Source organism: Microcaecilia unicolor, chromosome 10, assembly GCF_901765095.1.
Source record: "Microcaecilia unicolor chromosome 10, aMicUni1.1, whole genome shotgun sequence".
Taxonomy (NCBI): Eukaryota; Metazoa; Chordata; class Amphibia; order Gymnophiona; family Siphonopidae; genus Microcaecilia; species Microcaecilia unicolor.
Genome location: NC_044040.1, coordinates 217,942,621 through 217,956,574, shown reverse-complemented (window position 1 = coordinate 217,956,574; position 13,954 = coordinate 217,942,621). Strand labels below are relative to the sequence as shown.

General features: G+C 41.7%; 1 protein-coding gene across 1 annotated transcript in view; it reads left to right on the top strand.

Annotated features, from left to right (window-relative positions):
- The window catches only part of ARMC9 (armadillo repeat containing 9), a 148,723-nt gene that overhangs the window by 53,730 nt on the left and 81,039 nt on the right, over positions 1 to 13,954 (top strand). Inside the window, 4 exon segments of the mRNA XM_030216555.1 lie at positions 6,104 to 6,167; positions 6,169 to 6,216; positions 12,231 to 12,323; positions 13,538 to 13,628. Coding sequence (XP_030072415.1) covers positions 6,104 to 6,167; positions 6,169 to 6,216; positions 12,231 to 12,323; positions 13,538 to 13,628 — 296 coding nt within the window.

Below are 13,954 nucleotides of genomic sequence, written 5' to 3'. Positions count from 1 at the left end.
ATATTATTCTTACCGTTTTTTTACATACAAAGATTATAGTAAAAGAGAGAATGGAAAAGAACTTACCGCCTTGAGTGAATTCCTTCAAAAAGGCGGTAAATAAATCCTAATAAATAAATAAACTACAGTGGTAAAAGGAAAGTAAAAACACTCATCCAAGAACAAAGACAAAATGCATTCGTATGTCCAGCCACCCTCAGGTGTGCCCAGCAACTGCCATTGTTCCATATCCTCTGCAAAAAAAAAAAAAAAAATTCTTTTTTTAAGTTACTGTATGAAGACTCACTCCGAATTATTGGTGGTAGATTGTTCCAGCGTGCTGGGTAGATTTGTAGTGGACATGTTTGGGATTTGGCAGTACCAACCGGATCTTAATACATGCACGGATAGGTATAGTGGTGCAGCCATTTAATAGGCTTTGTAAGTAAGATGAGGAATTGTAAAAGGTACATGAAATGAAACAAAGCATGTGACTAGAAATACCCTCACTTTGCATCTGTCATTTCCATGGATGGAGTTGAGTAGGGGAAACCCCACATCTCTGTTGAATTCACTACATCTGCATGGGTTTTTTTTCTCCCTAGCAAGATATGGCCTAGGGTGGGGGGAAGGGGGATACCTACATTTAGAGCAGTAAATCTAGATTTAGCTGTTGTGTACAAAACAGTTTTCAGCTCTTTTCTGATTTGGTGGTTTACATAGGTTGCTTTTAAAGATAAAAGTAAGTAACTCTCACCACCTTTGAATGCCCTCCTGTTTCTGATCTTTTGGGGTGTTCTGATTTGTTTTTTTTAAACAGTGTTTGTCTGCATTTTTGTTCCTCTTTCATCCCAGTTTCTGGAGACACTCAGTTACCCTAAAGTCTTCTCGAAGTTATTTGTTCTTTAGTTGTAGCTGATTCTCAGGGTTTATGTTAGAAATTTAGATGTTTATTTTTCTGGCAATTAGGTGTTTTGGTAGGTACTAAAATTCGGTTTGTATTTGTGTTTTCACAGCGTGAACAATACTTCTAGACATTTTTTATAGTTTGGGGTATGTTGGCCTGTCGAACCAAGGGTGCACATTTCACACCCCTTTCTCTCTCCCTCTGATCCCCTCACTTAACCAGCCCTTAATTTCTTTAATGTTTAGTAGTAATTAATTAATTAACCACTTTTCACGTAGGACGGCAAAGCAGTGTACAAATTAAAGGGGAAAACAAAACCTATATCTGAATAATTAAAAACATAGAGAAACAAATTACATAAAGGACATTAGAACAGAGAGAAAATTAGGGAGTTGATATTGAAAAAGGTTAACTACTACTACTATAAATCATTTCTATAGCGCTACCAGTCGTACGCAGCGCTTCACCAGGCAGGAGAGGCTCCTTCCCGGTTAAAGCCCACTGAGTGTCTTCTAACTGGCCAGCCTCTAACCAGATCGCTTAGGGGTGGAGTTAAGGAGGAGCATCAACTTAGCTGGTTGATGGTGATTTTGAGTACACTAATTGGCTAAGTAACTGCATTCAGTTAGGACAGCAAAACAAATGTCCTAGCTTTATGCCCTCAGCTAACCAGGCACCGGTCTAAATATTGTTTGGTGCCCAGTTAATTTCCAAGTCAGCAGATATACCCGGGTATTTAGTGCTGGGAGCAGCACATGCCCTGGCATTGAATATCTGGGGGACAGAATATTGCACCCTAGGACACTAAAGGGGAAGGTACTAAGCTGTGGTAAAATCTCAACCTTTACCACGAGACTCACTACCCTGCAGTAATTCAGTATTGCAGGGTAGTGACTTCTGTGGTAAAGGAATGATGCACCTTGTAAGGTACGTTTTTCTGCTCCTTGGGAATCATCTCAAAGGGGCCATAGACTGTAGTAATTGGAAATGCAGTCTGGGGGTCCCCCCCTCTGCCTGCCCCATAATACTCCCTCACAAACCCCTAGCCCCCTGATAACACCTGACATTCTTGCATTCCAAACCTTTGCTACTTCCATCAGCTCATCCTTAAGACCTCCATCCATGAAAGCCTCCCCAGGCCTACCTCAGGCAATCCCAGATGATCTAGGGGGTATGGGGCAGGAGCAATCCCCAGTTACTTCTAACCCTGCCTGTGCCAGGTTCACAATGGTGCCTGTGACACTTGGCAATAGACTCACATTACTGAAACTATTGCATAAGGAAGGCCCTTATATGGCAACTTGACACCCTAATGGTACTACTGAGACTGGGAATTACTCTACCTGCTACCCCCTTAGACCTCCATGGATTGGGGATCTTAGACTGAGGGTCTGAGGAGGTAGGGAGGCTTGGAATGCAGGCATGCAGGGTCTTTTCTGGAGGAGGAGGAGACAAGGGATACCTGGGCTGCGTTTCATAGTCCTATGGGCGGAAACAGGGAGGCCTGTAGCTGTGGACACATCATTAGTCTGCTACCCTGCTCTCTCCCACCCTCGTGTCCACTGACTCTCACAGGAAAGAAAAAGGAATGTTTGCTTATAAGTGAAAATACAGTTTGTACTCGGGGGGGGGGGTGGGGGCTGTATGTTTCAGTTGTAACCAAAAATCTGAAGCTCTAATTACAAAGCACGATGCATTCAGACAGTTAGATTGCTTGATTAGTCACACACAGCAGCAGGACTATGCATGCTTTTTTTATCGCAGGGTTGTTTATTTAATCACCATCAGCCTCGTTTATTTCACACTATTCCAATTAGATAGGTCAAAGTGCACACCGCTTCTACTACTGCTCTTTGCCAGGATTCTCATCTGATATAATTGCTCTATGATCAGAAGACCAGCTCAAACTGACAAACAGAGCAGAGCAGTTTATAGGCTAGATATACAGTAAGACAGGAACTCCATTAAAAATAGGACAGAAAGCTCAATCACACAAAACCAGAATGGAAAAGGGCAAGGTAGGTAACTATGGGAGGAGGGTAGGGAGAGAGAGAGAGGGTCCTAGGATGCCAATGTCAGACAATCCTGGAGGTCAGCCAGGGGTACTAATGCTTTATTGAACAGTCAGGTTTTAAGATTGGCTTTGAAGCTCTTAAAGGGCAAATTACCGTAAAGTGAAAGGGAAAGGTTGTTCCATGTGAAAAGTTCCAGAAAGTAAAAGCAGTTTGTCTAGTGGATTCGAATTGTGCAGCCTTCGTGCTTGGCAAGACTAGGCAGTCGTCGTTAAGGGAATGTAGAACTCTGCCAGGGCAATAGGGTATGGTAATCTGAAATGCCGACTCAAAAGGCCTTAAAAGCAAATATTGCAAATTTGTAGACAATCCTCAGTTTTACGGGTAGCCGGTGGTGTTTTTTGAGTAAATGCATTATATGATCTGTGCATTGGGCATGACAAAGTAGTCTGATAGCTGTGCTTTGAAGCGTTTGGAGTTTTTTCAGAGTGTACCAAGGCAAGCTTGAGTTACAATAGTCTACTCTGGATATAACAAATGAGAGTATAAGTGCATGGAAATTGCCCTGATTGAAGAGATGGCGAATGGTTTGTAACTGGTGGAAAGCAAGAAAACAAGATTTGGTCAGGTTAGAAATATGCGATGCAAATGAAAAAGCAGAATCCCGAAGGACTCCAAGATAAGGAGATCTAGGTACTGGACTGACTGAAGAACCAAAGAGTTTCACCGGAATGAAGGGTTGTGGCAAGGTGCCAGTGAACCAGCAAACAACTGTTTTATCTTTATTAAGAACTAATCTGTGCTCTCGTAACCAAGCATCTACTCTATCAAGACAAGTCTGGAGTGGGGTTAAGTTGGGAGAGAAGGGATTGGTAGGAAAGATAAGAATATCATCGGCATAAAAATACGTTGAGATTCTAGAGGATTGAATGAGTGAAGCTAAAGGTTTTAGAAATAAGTTGAAGAGGAGAGGGGAAAGGACTGAACCTTGGGGAAAACCACAGGGTACCTGAAGTTGTTTTGAGGTGGAAACCCTGACTAATAACCTGAAATGAGTGATGAGATAGGAGCGAGGTAAACCATGAAAGAACTGAACTTGTAATCCCAAGGTTAGCAAGATGAGAAAGAAGCAGTGAATGATCTACAAGGTCAAAGGCAGGTGACAGATCAAGTGAAATGGCAAAAACTGCTTTGTTTGTCAAGATGGCAGTTTAGTTCACTCAGGAGGGCAGTCATGACAGGCCCGGTGCTGAAATGGGGTTTGAAACTTGATTGTCTTGGATGCAAAGCGAGAACATTTTCAGACAAGAAAGTAAGTTGGGAAAAGACAACTTTCTCCTGGATCTTAGAAATGAAACAAAGATTGGTTATTGGGTGGTAGTAATTGTGTACAGATAGGTCAAGGTTTGGGTTTGTTTTTTTTTGCAAGGTTGGGCGAACTAAAGCTAGCTTCCAAGCGTCGAGGGAAAGACCACTTTGCAAACTTGAAAGTGAGGAGAGTTGGGAGTAGACCTAGGTTAGATAACTTAAACCACGATGATGGTAAAGGATCACAGCGACTGAAGGGGTCTCATTTTGGAGATTGTTTTGGATAGCGAGATTAAAGTTTGTAGTTGAAAACTGGGCCAAGTGAGTGAACCAGTAGGATTAGAGCAAGGGATAGAATTCAAGTTATCATCCCCAATCCTCACTTGCATCTTACAAAGCAGGATAGATCCTTGGAAAAGCAACAGTAAAAGCGGGCCTGACATGTGGTGTTAAACTAGGCAGTACATTTGTGTCATGGAAACATATATTTGATTGAATTGGAAAAAGGAACCTACAGCAAATTCTGATGAAAACTGTTCATTTTTTTGTAATAATACAGCACAAAATATATCAAAGTTAAATCTTGACTTGAAGAATGTTGTATTTACAACAATACTGAGGACAAGTCAAAGAATGTACTTTACAAAAAAAAGTGTTCTTTTATATGTATTTCAAATGGAGGAAAAGGAGCTCAGTAGCCATGAACACACAGCATAACTATATTTCTTAGACTTAAACAAAATTGTCTTGCATCAGTCCAGAAAAACTTCTCTGTTTTTTAAACTTTTTAATTGCGATCTTTTTATATTTCTTCTTTAAAAAATCACTCTTATCTTTTTGTGCATTTCAAAAATCTCAAATGAATGAGGTACATATCCTTTACCCGATGGAGGCCTTCCTTTACACTCAGCAGTTTCTTCAGGGGTATCCTCACACAGTCTCATTGGTCAAATTTAGCGCATTACCAAGTCAATCATCAAATATTTCTGTGCTCTGAAAACAACAAACTGAAAATCAACAAGCAAACATTTTAAGCTTGGTAAGAATCTATAGGATCACTGGCACACTATGCTCACAGTATCAGTACCCCTGGGGTACATCTTGGCCAGATTTGAAAGAAATGCCAACCTTTAAATGTACTGAGATCAGGTGATAGATACTCAAACGCCATTCAAAACCGCTGTTCAAAATAATGCTTTCCAGTCATTTGAAATGTATGTAAAAGAAGAGATTCATACAAAGCTTAAAATGTTTGGGTGTTGATTTTCAGGTATTTGACGATTGAGTTGGCAATGCACTAAATATTTTTTTTTTGAAGCACATTGTTTGACTTGTTCTTGGTATTGTTTACTTTTTGTATACTGAGTCCCTAATGAGTTGGAAAATAAGCTTTTGTGTTTGGGGAGGGTAAGTTTTCATTTTGCTTATGGTGCCTGCAGACTGCGGGTAGTTTGTTCCCACGGACCTGCAGGTCGGTTCTCAAAGGGAAACTGCTCAGAGCAGCTGATGTCATAGGGATTATTTTAACAATACGTAGGCATTTCAGATGGAAATCCTCATAAGGACCTCTGCCAAGATGTCTCCTGTCCCTGTTGCTTTTCCCCACACAAAAGGGGGGAGGCCTTTGCTGTACACTTGCTTTCACACACAATTTGGCACAATGCTTGTGCCAGTATCACTGGTAACACTTTATCTTTGACATGCCAGGCACAGGGCTGAGGTTCATTTCTGTCATGGTGTGTGCCAATTGCCCCAGCAGAATCCCTTTGAAAGTTGCCCTTACGATATATAAACTGCTGCATTTAGAAGGATGAGTTACAAGGGGGAAGAGCTGTGCAGTGGAAAATGGTCAATTCCTTGACAAGATCTGCCATCTTTCTTACCTCTTTTCCTGTAGGAAGTGCCAAGAGGTGCCTTTGCTGCCCTCCTTAGATTATGAGAAGTTGAAGAAGAGCTTGATTTTTGGGGACCGACCGTCTGAAAGTATTGTTACTGCAGGCATTGCGCTGGGTAAAGACTGCTCTTTAAATTAAATGCACAGAAAGCATCAGTGTACACTTCAGAGAAGCTCTTAACCTGCCTTTGATGGAACCGAGTAATAATTCTAACTAGTATTTATGTGGTAATGTAGATTACGTATTTGAAAACTGTATGATTGAGTATAAGTTTCATATTATATTCATACTAATATTTAGTCTCTTCATTGGATATTAGGTGATGCACATTATAACATATCAGACACTCCAAAAAAGAGAGGACCAGAGTGGTGACTAATGTACAACACCGTGGTATAAACTCCAAATAGATCCTGCAAGTGGGGGATGGGGGACTGCTTTCCAAAATTCTGGCTCGGGAGCCCTTTAGTTTAAGTTATGCCATTGACTTATGAGAATCCGTTAACAGCCATAAATTATTTGTAATTTTGGGAGAGTGAGTATTGGGTGCTCCTTCTCATGTTTATGTCACAGAACCCACTGCAGTGCTGAAAAAAAAGTACTACTACTTATCATTTCTATAGCGCTGGACAGAGCTTACAATTTAATTAGGACAGACAAACAGGACAAACAAGAAATAAGGGAATATTAAAGTGAGGATGATAAAAAAAAGGGTTCTGAAGAAGAAAGAATGGGGGTCATTTTATAAACTTACCATCATGGCTGTAAACCCTGTTTCATCTGCAGAAAAGACCTTTTGTGACATTACTCCAGGGCATAGAGAATGTTCACACCTACTTTTACCCAACCCAAGGATGGGTTTATTCGGGGAAGAGTTTATGTGGAGCATAGACAGGGTTGTGGAGTACTTTAGCTTCAGAACTTAGTACAAGAACAGTGCTGGGCAGACTTCTACGGTCTGTGCCCTGAGAATGGCAAGGACAAATCAAACTCGGGTATAAAGTATCACATACCATGTAAAATGCGTTTATCTTGTTGGGCAGACAGGATGGACCGTTCATGTCTTTATCTGTCGTCATTTACTATGTTACTATGTTACTCTTTGGGGTTCTACATGGAATGTTGCTACTAATTGGGATTCCGGAATCTTGTAACTCTTTAGGATTCCAGAATCTTCAGAACGTTTAGTACAGGAACAGTGCTGGGCAGACTTCTACGGTCTGTGCCCTGAGAATGGCAAGGACAAATCAAACTCGGGTATAAAGTATTACATACCATGTAAAATGAGTTTATCTTGTTGGGCAGACTGGATGGACCGTTCAGGTCTTTATCTGCCGTCATTTACTATGTTACTCTTTGGGGTTCTACATGGAATGTTGCTACTATTTGGGATTCCAGAATCTTGTAACTCTTTAGGATTCCAGAATCTTCAGAACTTAGTGCAAGAGTGCTGGGCAGACTTCTACGGTCTGTGCCCTGAGAATGGCAAGGACAAATCAGACTCGGGTATAAAGTATCACATACCATGTAAAATGAGTTTATCTTGTTGGGCAGACTGAATGGACAGTTCAGATCTTTATCTGCCGTCATTTACTATGTTATTTGATTGTTTTTAAAATACATGCTTTCGTGCATCCATTGACACCAGCTCCCAAGCAGATGTAAATGTACCTGGGTACAGGTGGTCCTCACCACTGCTGCAGGACGTTTCTAAAGGTGGATCCTTGTGCGAAGTGGCACATGTACTGTGAGGATTTTAAGAAAATGAACAACTAATGCTATTTTAGCATTTCTGGCCCAGCAGTTTGCTCCTCCTCTTTTGCTCTTGACAATAAATTGAGCAGAATAGGTGGTCCTTTGTCTCTACCTGCCTTCTTGTTCTCTATTTCTGAGCAGCTAATTGCTGTTATTAATATTTGCTTAGCGCTGTCAGATATATGCAGGACTTTACAAGCACACAGACAGTCCCTGCTGCTTGACGCTTCCAGTCTAATGACAGACAAGAAGCACAAAAGGTATTGTGGAGGAGGGGGCATCTGAGTTAAAATAGTGGGGTCCTTTTACTAAGGCGTGATAAATTCATTAGCACACCTTAGAAAAGCAACCCAGGACTGAGCTAAGGAGGCCATCAGCACACAGTGATCTCTGAGGAAATTAATTTCTATAACCACCCTTAAGAGATCAAGAAAGCACACAAAAGAACAACTTTAAACATAATTAAAAAAAAAAAACTTTCAAAAATTTTTTTTACATTTTTGTTTATCACCACACAATAACTGTGGCATAGTGCAAAATGCAGACATTAAATAACTAATCATCCATTAATACATAGCAAACATGAAGAGTAGCAATATCAGTCATTTTCTTTCTTCCCCCCTTTGAAAAAGGTTTTATAAAACTCCAGTAAAAGAGCAGCCTGGTGACTCTGAGGCATGGGGCTAGGGAGTACGTACAGCCTTTTGGGTTGGAGGGATTCCTAGTCGCTGCATGGTAAGAACCCCAAGGAGATCATTTTCAAACCGTGGTTTATGCCCCTAAATGATTAATTGCGCAGAATGTATGCAGGCACTGCCATTTCGTGCTTATTTTTTGTACCTGCAGTGGACAGAGATTCCCGGGAGCAGAGCAGGGATAGAGTTTGGAATTAGTACATAAGTACATAAGTAGTGCCATACTGGGAAAGACCAAAGGTCCATCTAGCCCAGCATCCTGTCACCGACAGTGGCCAATCCAGGTCAAGGGCACCTGGCACGCTCCCCAAACGTAAAAACATTCCAGACAAGTTATACCTAAAAATGCGGAATTTTTCCAAGTCCATTTAATAGCGGTCTATGGACTTGTCCTTTAGGAATCTATCTAACCCCTTTTTAAACTCCGTCAAGCTAACCGCCCGTACCACGTTCTCCGGCAACGAATTCCAGAGTCTAATTACACGTTGGGTGAAGAAAAATTTTCTCCGATTCGTTTTAAATTTACCACACTGTAGCTTCAACTCATGCCCTCTAGTCCTAGTATTTTTGGATAGCGTGAACAGTCGCTTCACATCCACCCGATCCATTCCACTCATTATTTTATACACTTCTATCATATCTCCCCTCAGCCGTCTCTTCTCCAAGCTGAAAAGCCCTAGCCTTCTCAGCCTCTCTTCATAGGAAAGTCGTCCCATCCCCACTATCATTTTCGTCGCCCTTCGCTGTACCTTTTCCAATTCTACTATATCTTTTTTGAGATACGGAGACCAGTACTGAACACAATACTCCAGGTGCGGTCGCACCATGGAGCGATACAACGGCATTATAACATCCGCACACCTGGACTCCATACCCTTCCTAATAACACCCAACATTCTATTCGCTTTCCTAGCCGCAGCAGCACACTGAGCAGAATTACGTTCATACTTTAGAATTTTCAAAATTGTGCAGGTACTTTGTATGTGCTAAATCACTGGTGATCTTGTTGGGGTAATTTTCAGAGAGAACATATGCATATACTTTCCTTTATGCACGGACTGGCTACACAAGTTGTGGCCAGATATAAGGCTCCTGATAGCAGGGTTCACAGCACAGCTAGGACTAGGCTAAAGTGAATTCGGAGGAGATATGAAAGAAGTGGCTGTGAATGAAAGCTCGTTGCACCAAATCCCAGCCCTGGTTTCAATTCAACTCAAAATTCAAAGGAGCAGGAAAAAGCTGCTGGGCCAAAAAAAAAATCCACATTGCACAACACTATTGTAACTCCACCAAAATGTACATTGTAAACCACTTTGAACCGAATTTTGATTTTGGATAATACAAGAATTCATAAATAAAGAAAACAAAATTTTTATTTAAAACCGAATTTCCATTTTGTCAGTTTTTAACTGATACAGAGAATTATGACTCTGCTCTGGAGTTAAACTCCACTCCTTCTCCTCAGGTCAGATGGAGGTTTGAGGATAGTTTGCTTGGATTTAGCTCCCACTGTGGGTATTTCCCAGTCCTTCAAGGGCTGACAGTATAAGAGTCATCCGTGTTAACGTCTATTCTTGTGAGTTATTTGCTTGCTTATCAAATAGGCCCCACTGAGTATAATAAGGCTGACAGTAAATAACATGTATCAAGTTATGCACATGAATGTGTGTTGACATGTTAACTGAGGTTAGTAAATGAGGCAGTAGAGGGTAGAGTCACTTGCTCAAGGCCATAGGCATTTGAAAACTTGCCTCTGACCACTAGACCACACAGCCCTAGGAAGAAGGGAGCCCTAGCAGTGTCTCAATAGTGACACCTAGTAGCTGACTGAGTGCCCGTTGTGTGGAGTTGCAGTGACAGACCTTACCTCACAATATCTGGACTAGGCAGATAGGGGGAGAGAGGATAAACGCTGGTATGTGTGAGGGGAATTCGGCTTTTCTGGTATAGTAGCCACAACTCATGCAGATTCTGATTGAACTGGAAGTCCATAAAAGCAGGAGGAAGTTGCTAGGTGAAGGACTTGGAAAGACACTGATCTGATCCATCTCTTTAGTTCACTTTGTGCTTCTAAGATATTAAATGCTTTAGTTCATTTTCTGGTTTGACAATCTGTTAAAAAAAAAGAACAAAATAAACCCAAAACCTTGCCACTTCTTGTCACACTGAGGCCTATTTCCAAAGCACTTAGACTTACAAAGTTACCTGGAGGGGCATTTTCGATATGACGTCAAAGTCCGACTATTCTGAATAGGAAAGAAGACCATTTTCAAAAAAGAAAAACGTCTATCTTTTGGTTTTGAAAATACTGTTCCAAACAACATTTTGTGATTTGGACGTTTTATTCTTTGGTCCATTAAAAAAGAAAATGTCCAAGTGCAAAATGCACTAAATCAAGCCATTGGGATGTAGGAGGAGCCAGCATTTTTAGTACACTGGTCCACCTGACATCCCAGGAAAGCAATAGGGCACCTCATAAAAAGCTCCCAGGTACACATCTCACCATTGCTCCCTTACCTTGTCTGCTGAGCCCCCCAAAACCCACTACCCCCAACTGTACACCACTACCACAGCCCTTACGGGTGAAGGGGGCACCTATATGTGGGTTTCTGGTGAGATTTGGAGGGCTTACAGTTTCATCCAGAAGTGTAACAGGTAGGGGGAGGTTGGAGCCTGGGTCCACCTGTCGGCAGTGCACTGCACCCACCACTAGACTACTCCAGGGACCTGAGTATAACATCTAAGGCTGGCAGAGGTTGGTATGTAATGTTTTTCATCACATTTTTTGGGGGGGGGGGGGGGTGGAAGAGGGTTAGTGACCACTGGGGGAATAAAGGGAGGTCATTCCTGATTCCCTCCAGTGGTCATCTGTGCCTTAGTCGTAATAAAAACAGGTCTAGCTCAAAACGTCAAAGTTTTAGTCCTGGACGGTTTTGTTTTGTTCCATTATGGCTGAAAAACGTCTAAGTCTTAGGAACGCCCAAGTTCCGTCATGAACACGCCCCTGGCACTCCCCCTTGAGATTTAGATGCACTTCTGATGGACTTCAGAGAAAAACGTCTAAAAATAGGTTTCAAAAATGCTGATTTGGACGTTTTTGTGAGAAAAACGTCCAAATGCAGACTTATGCCACTTTTTGGACGTTTTGCTCTTTTGAAAATGAGCCCAGTAGTAACCTATGGAAGTTTGTGAGTCTAAGTGCTTTGAAAATGAGCCCCATTGTCACCTTGGCTCCAGCCCCTGTATTGCTTAGTGCATATTAATGCATTTCATAGATTTAACAACTGATGAACAAATACACAAAATTTTAAAAACATCCACCCTGAAGTAACATCACCACCAATCTACCTTCATAATCACCTGTATAAAAGAGACCGTTCATTCTGCTGTGTGACAGCCTTGAAGGATAATGCTGTCACATTTGTCAGGCGTCTCTCTTAGCACTGAAGGTTTCCATTAGACATGACTGTCTAAGGGGGCTGTGCCATCTCTGTTCAGGAGGGGTGGGGGTGTATCAGGTGGAGTCAAGCAGTCGGACAACGCAGTGACTTCTGATGCAGATGAGCAGTGAAATAAACTTTTGATAAGCCACTGATAGATATCATGCCATGTTTATTGCGATTAGCTTAGCACTTTCTTCTGCTTGCTTATTTGAACATTTCTTCTTTCTCATGGACAGCGCCTGACCAGGTCTCAGCCTGGGGAGCAGAGGGAGACTGTTCTGCAGGCTTACATCAGCAATGACCTACTGAACTGTCACTGCAATGAACAGGTCAGTCAGCAGTGGGATCCATCCATCCTGCTCTGTTTGTTCATTCTGTTATTAGCAAGACAGGTTAAAACAATACACATTGTAGTTAAGCAATGGAACATGCCAGGGCCTCTGTTTAATTGAGTCATTTTACCAAGTAAATTAGATATCGGCATCCAGTTCAAACAGAGATATTTCATTACTGTTTGTCCAGCCTGTTGTCCCCTCATGTGCAGTGGCTTAGCCAGGGAAGTCAGCAGCAGCTTCATCCCGACACGCAGAACAGCGTGTTCTTCCTGCTCATAAAACATAGAACAGCTTATAATGAAAGCGAAGACTACCCAAAACATTAAGAGTGGAAGGACTTTGTCTCCTTATCACCAGGCCCCAACCTTGGCAAGGAAGAGAGATGCCAAATCCTGTTATCTGTTAAGTAAAAAACAGAGTGGGACCAGATTAGACAGAACTCTTTCAGCAGTGCTGGTTCTGTGCGTGATCTTATTCCATTGACGTATTGTTTTTGTAACAAGTGATATATCAAGTAAATGAATGGAACCCTGCTTAGGCCAGGAACAGGACACACTAACGTTTAAGCAAGATTCATGTAATTATCACAGCGATCCTTAGCTTTGAACACTGCTACATAAAAGCATGCACATATGTGTGCATACACACGCCTCCCCCCAAACACACACCCATATGTGCATGCATGCGCACATACATAACGCATATGCTCATGCTCCCATATACCAGAGAAAAAAATTGGTCTCAGTTCTGGTCTTAAGTCCACCAGGGCTTCCAAATCATCCCTAAATGACATGTAAACTTTGATAAATCTTGATTAATTTTTTAAAAAGTAGTTATGAGACTGTTTTGTCTTTATTCTTTAGCCTGTGACCACTGACATTTGTCCCATTATGAAAGTTTGTTGTTTTTTTTTTTCCCCCCCAGAAATTAGTTATCCTCCTATCTTCTCTGGCTTAGCAGTCCACTTTAATACACAGGCTGCTGTCCTCCAGGTCTACAAAATCTGCCCTGCAGAAACAAGATATCTGGTGTCGGCTTAACTATTGATTTCACCTCCAATGTTCACCTTTTGGAAGCTCTTTGACAGTCAGATGTCTGCAGATTGGCACCATTTTTTAAAACCAAATAAAGGCATTTTAGCCTTGTTTCAACATGATACTTCTTGGTATTTGTATATTAAGTTGCCTGTCCTGGCCTTTCTCCTACAGAAAAACGTTCTGAACCTGCTACATTCCAAGAGCGAAGTGGTGCGACAGTACACAGCAAGGCTGATAAACGCATTTGCTTCTCTGGCAGAGGGTAAGAATGGAATCTGTGGGCTTCTTTTATTAAATTATGTTAAACCTTTGCAGTTACCTCATCTTAATGGCCAAAATTACCTCACAGGAACCTCAAGGGGTATGCCTGGCATCTTGCCATTAAGTTAATGTACCTGAATGTAACTCACCTTGAGCTACTACTGAAAAAGGTGTACATACTGGGAAAAGACCAAAGGTCCATCGAGCCCAGCATCCTGTCCCCGTCAGCGGCCAATCCAGGTCAAGGGCACCTGGCAAGCTACCCAAACGTACAAACATTTTATTCAAGTTATTCCCAAAATTGTGGATTTTTCCCAAGCCCATTTA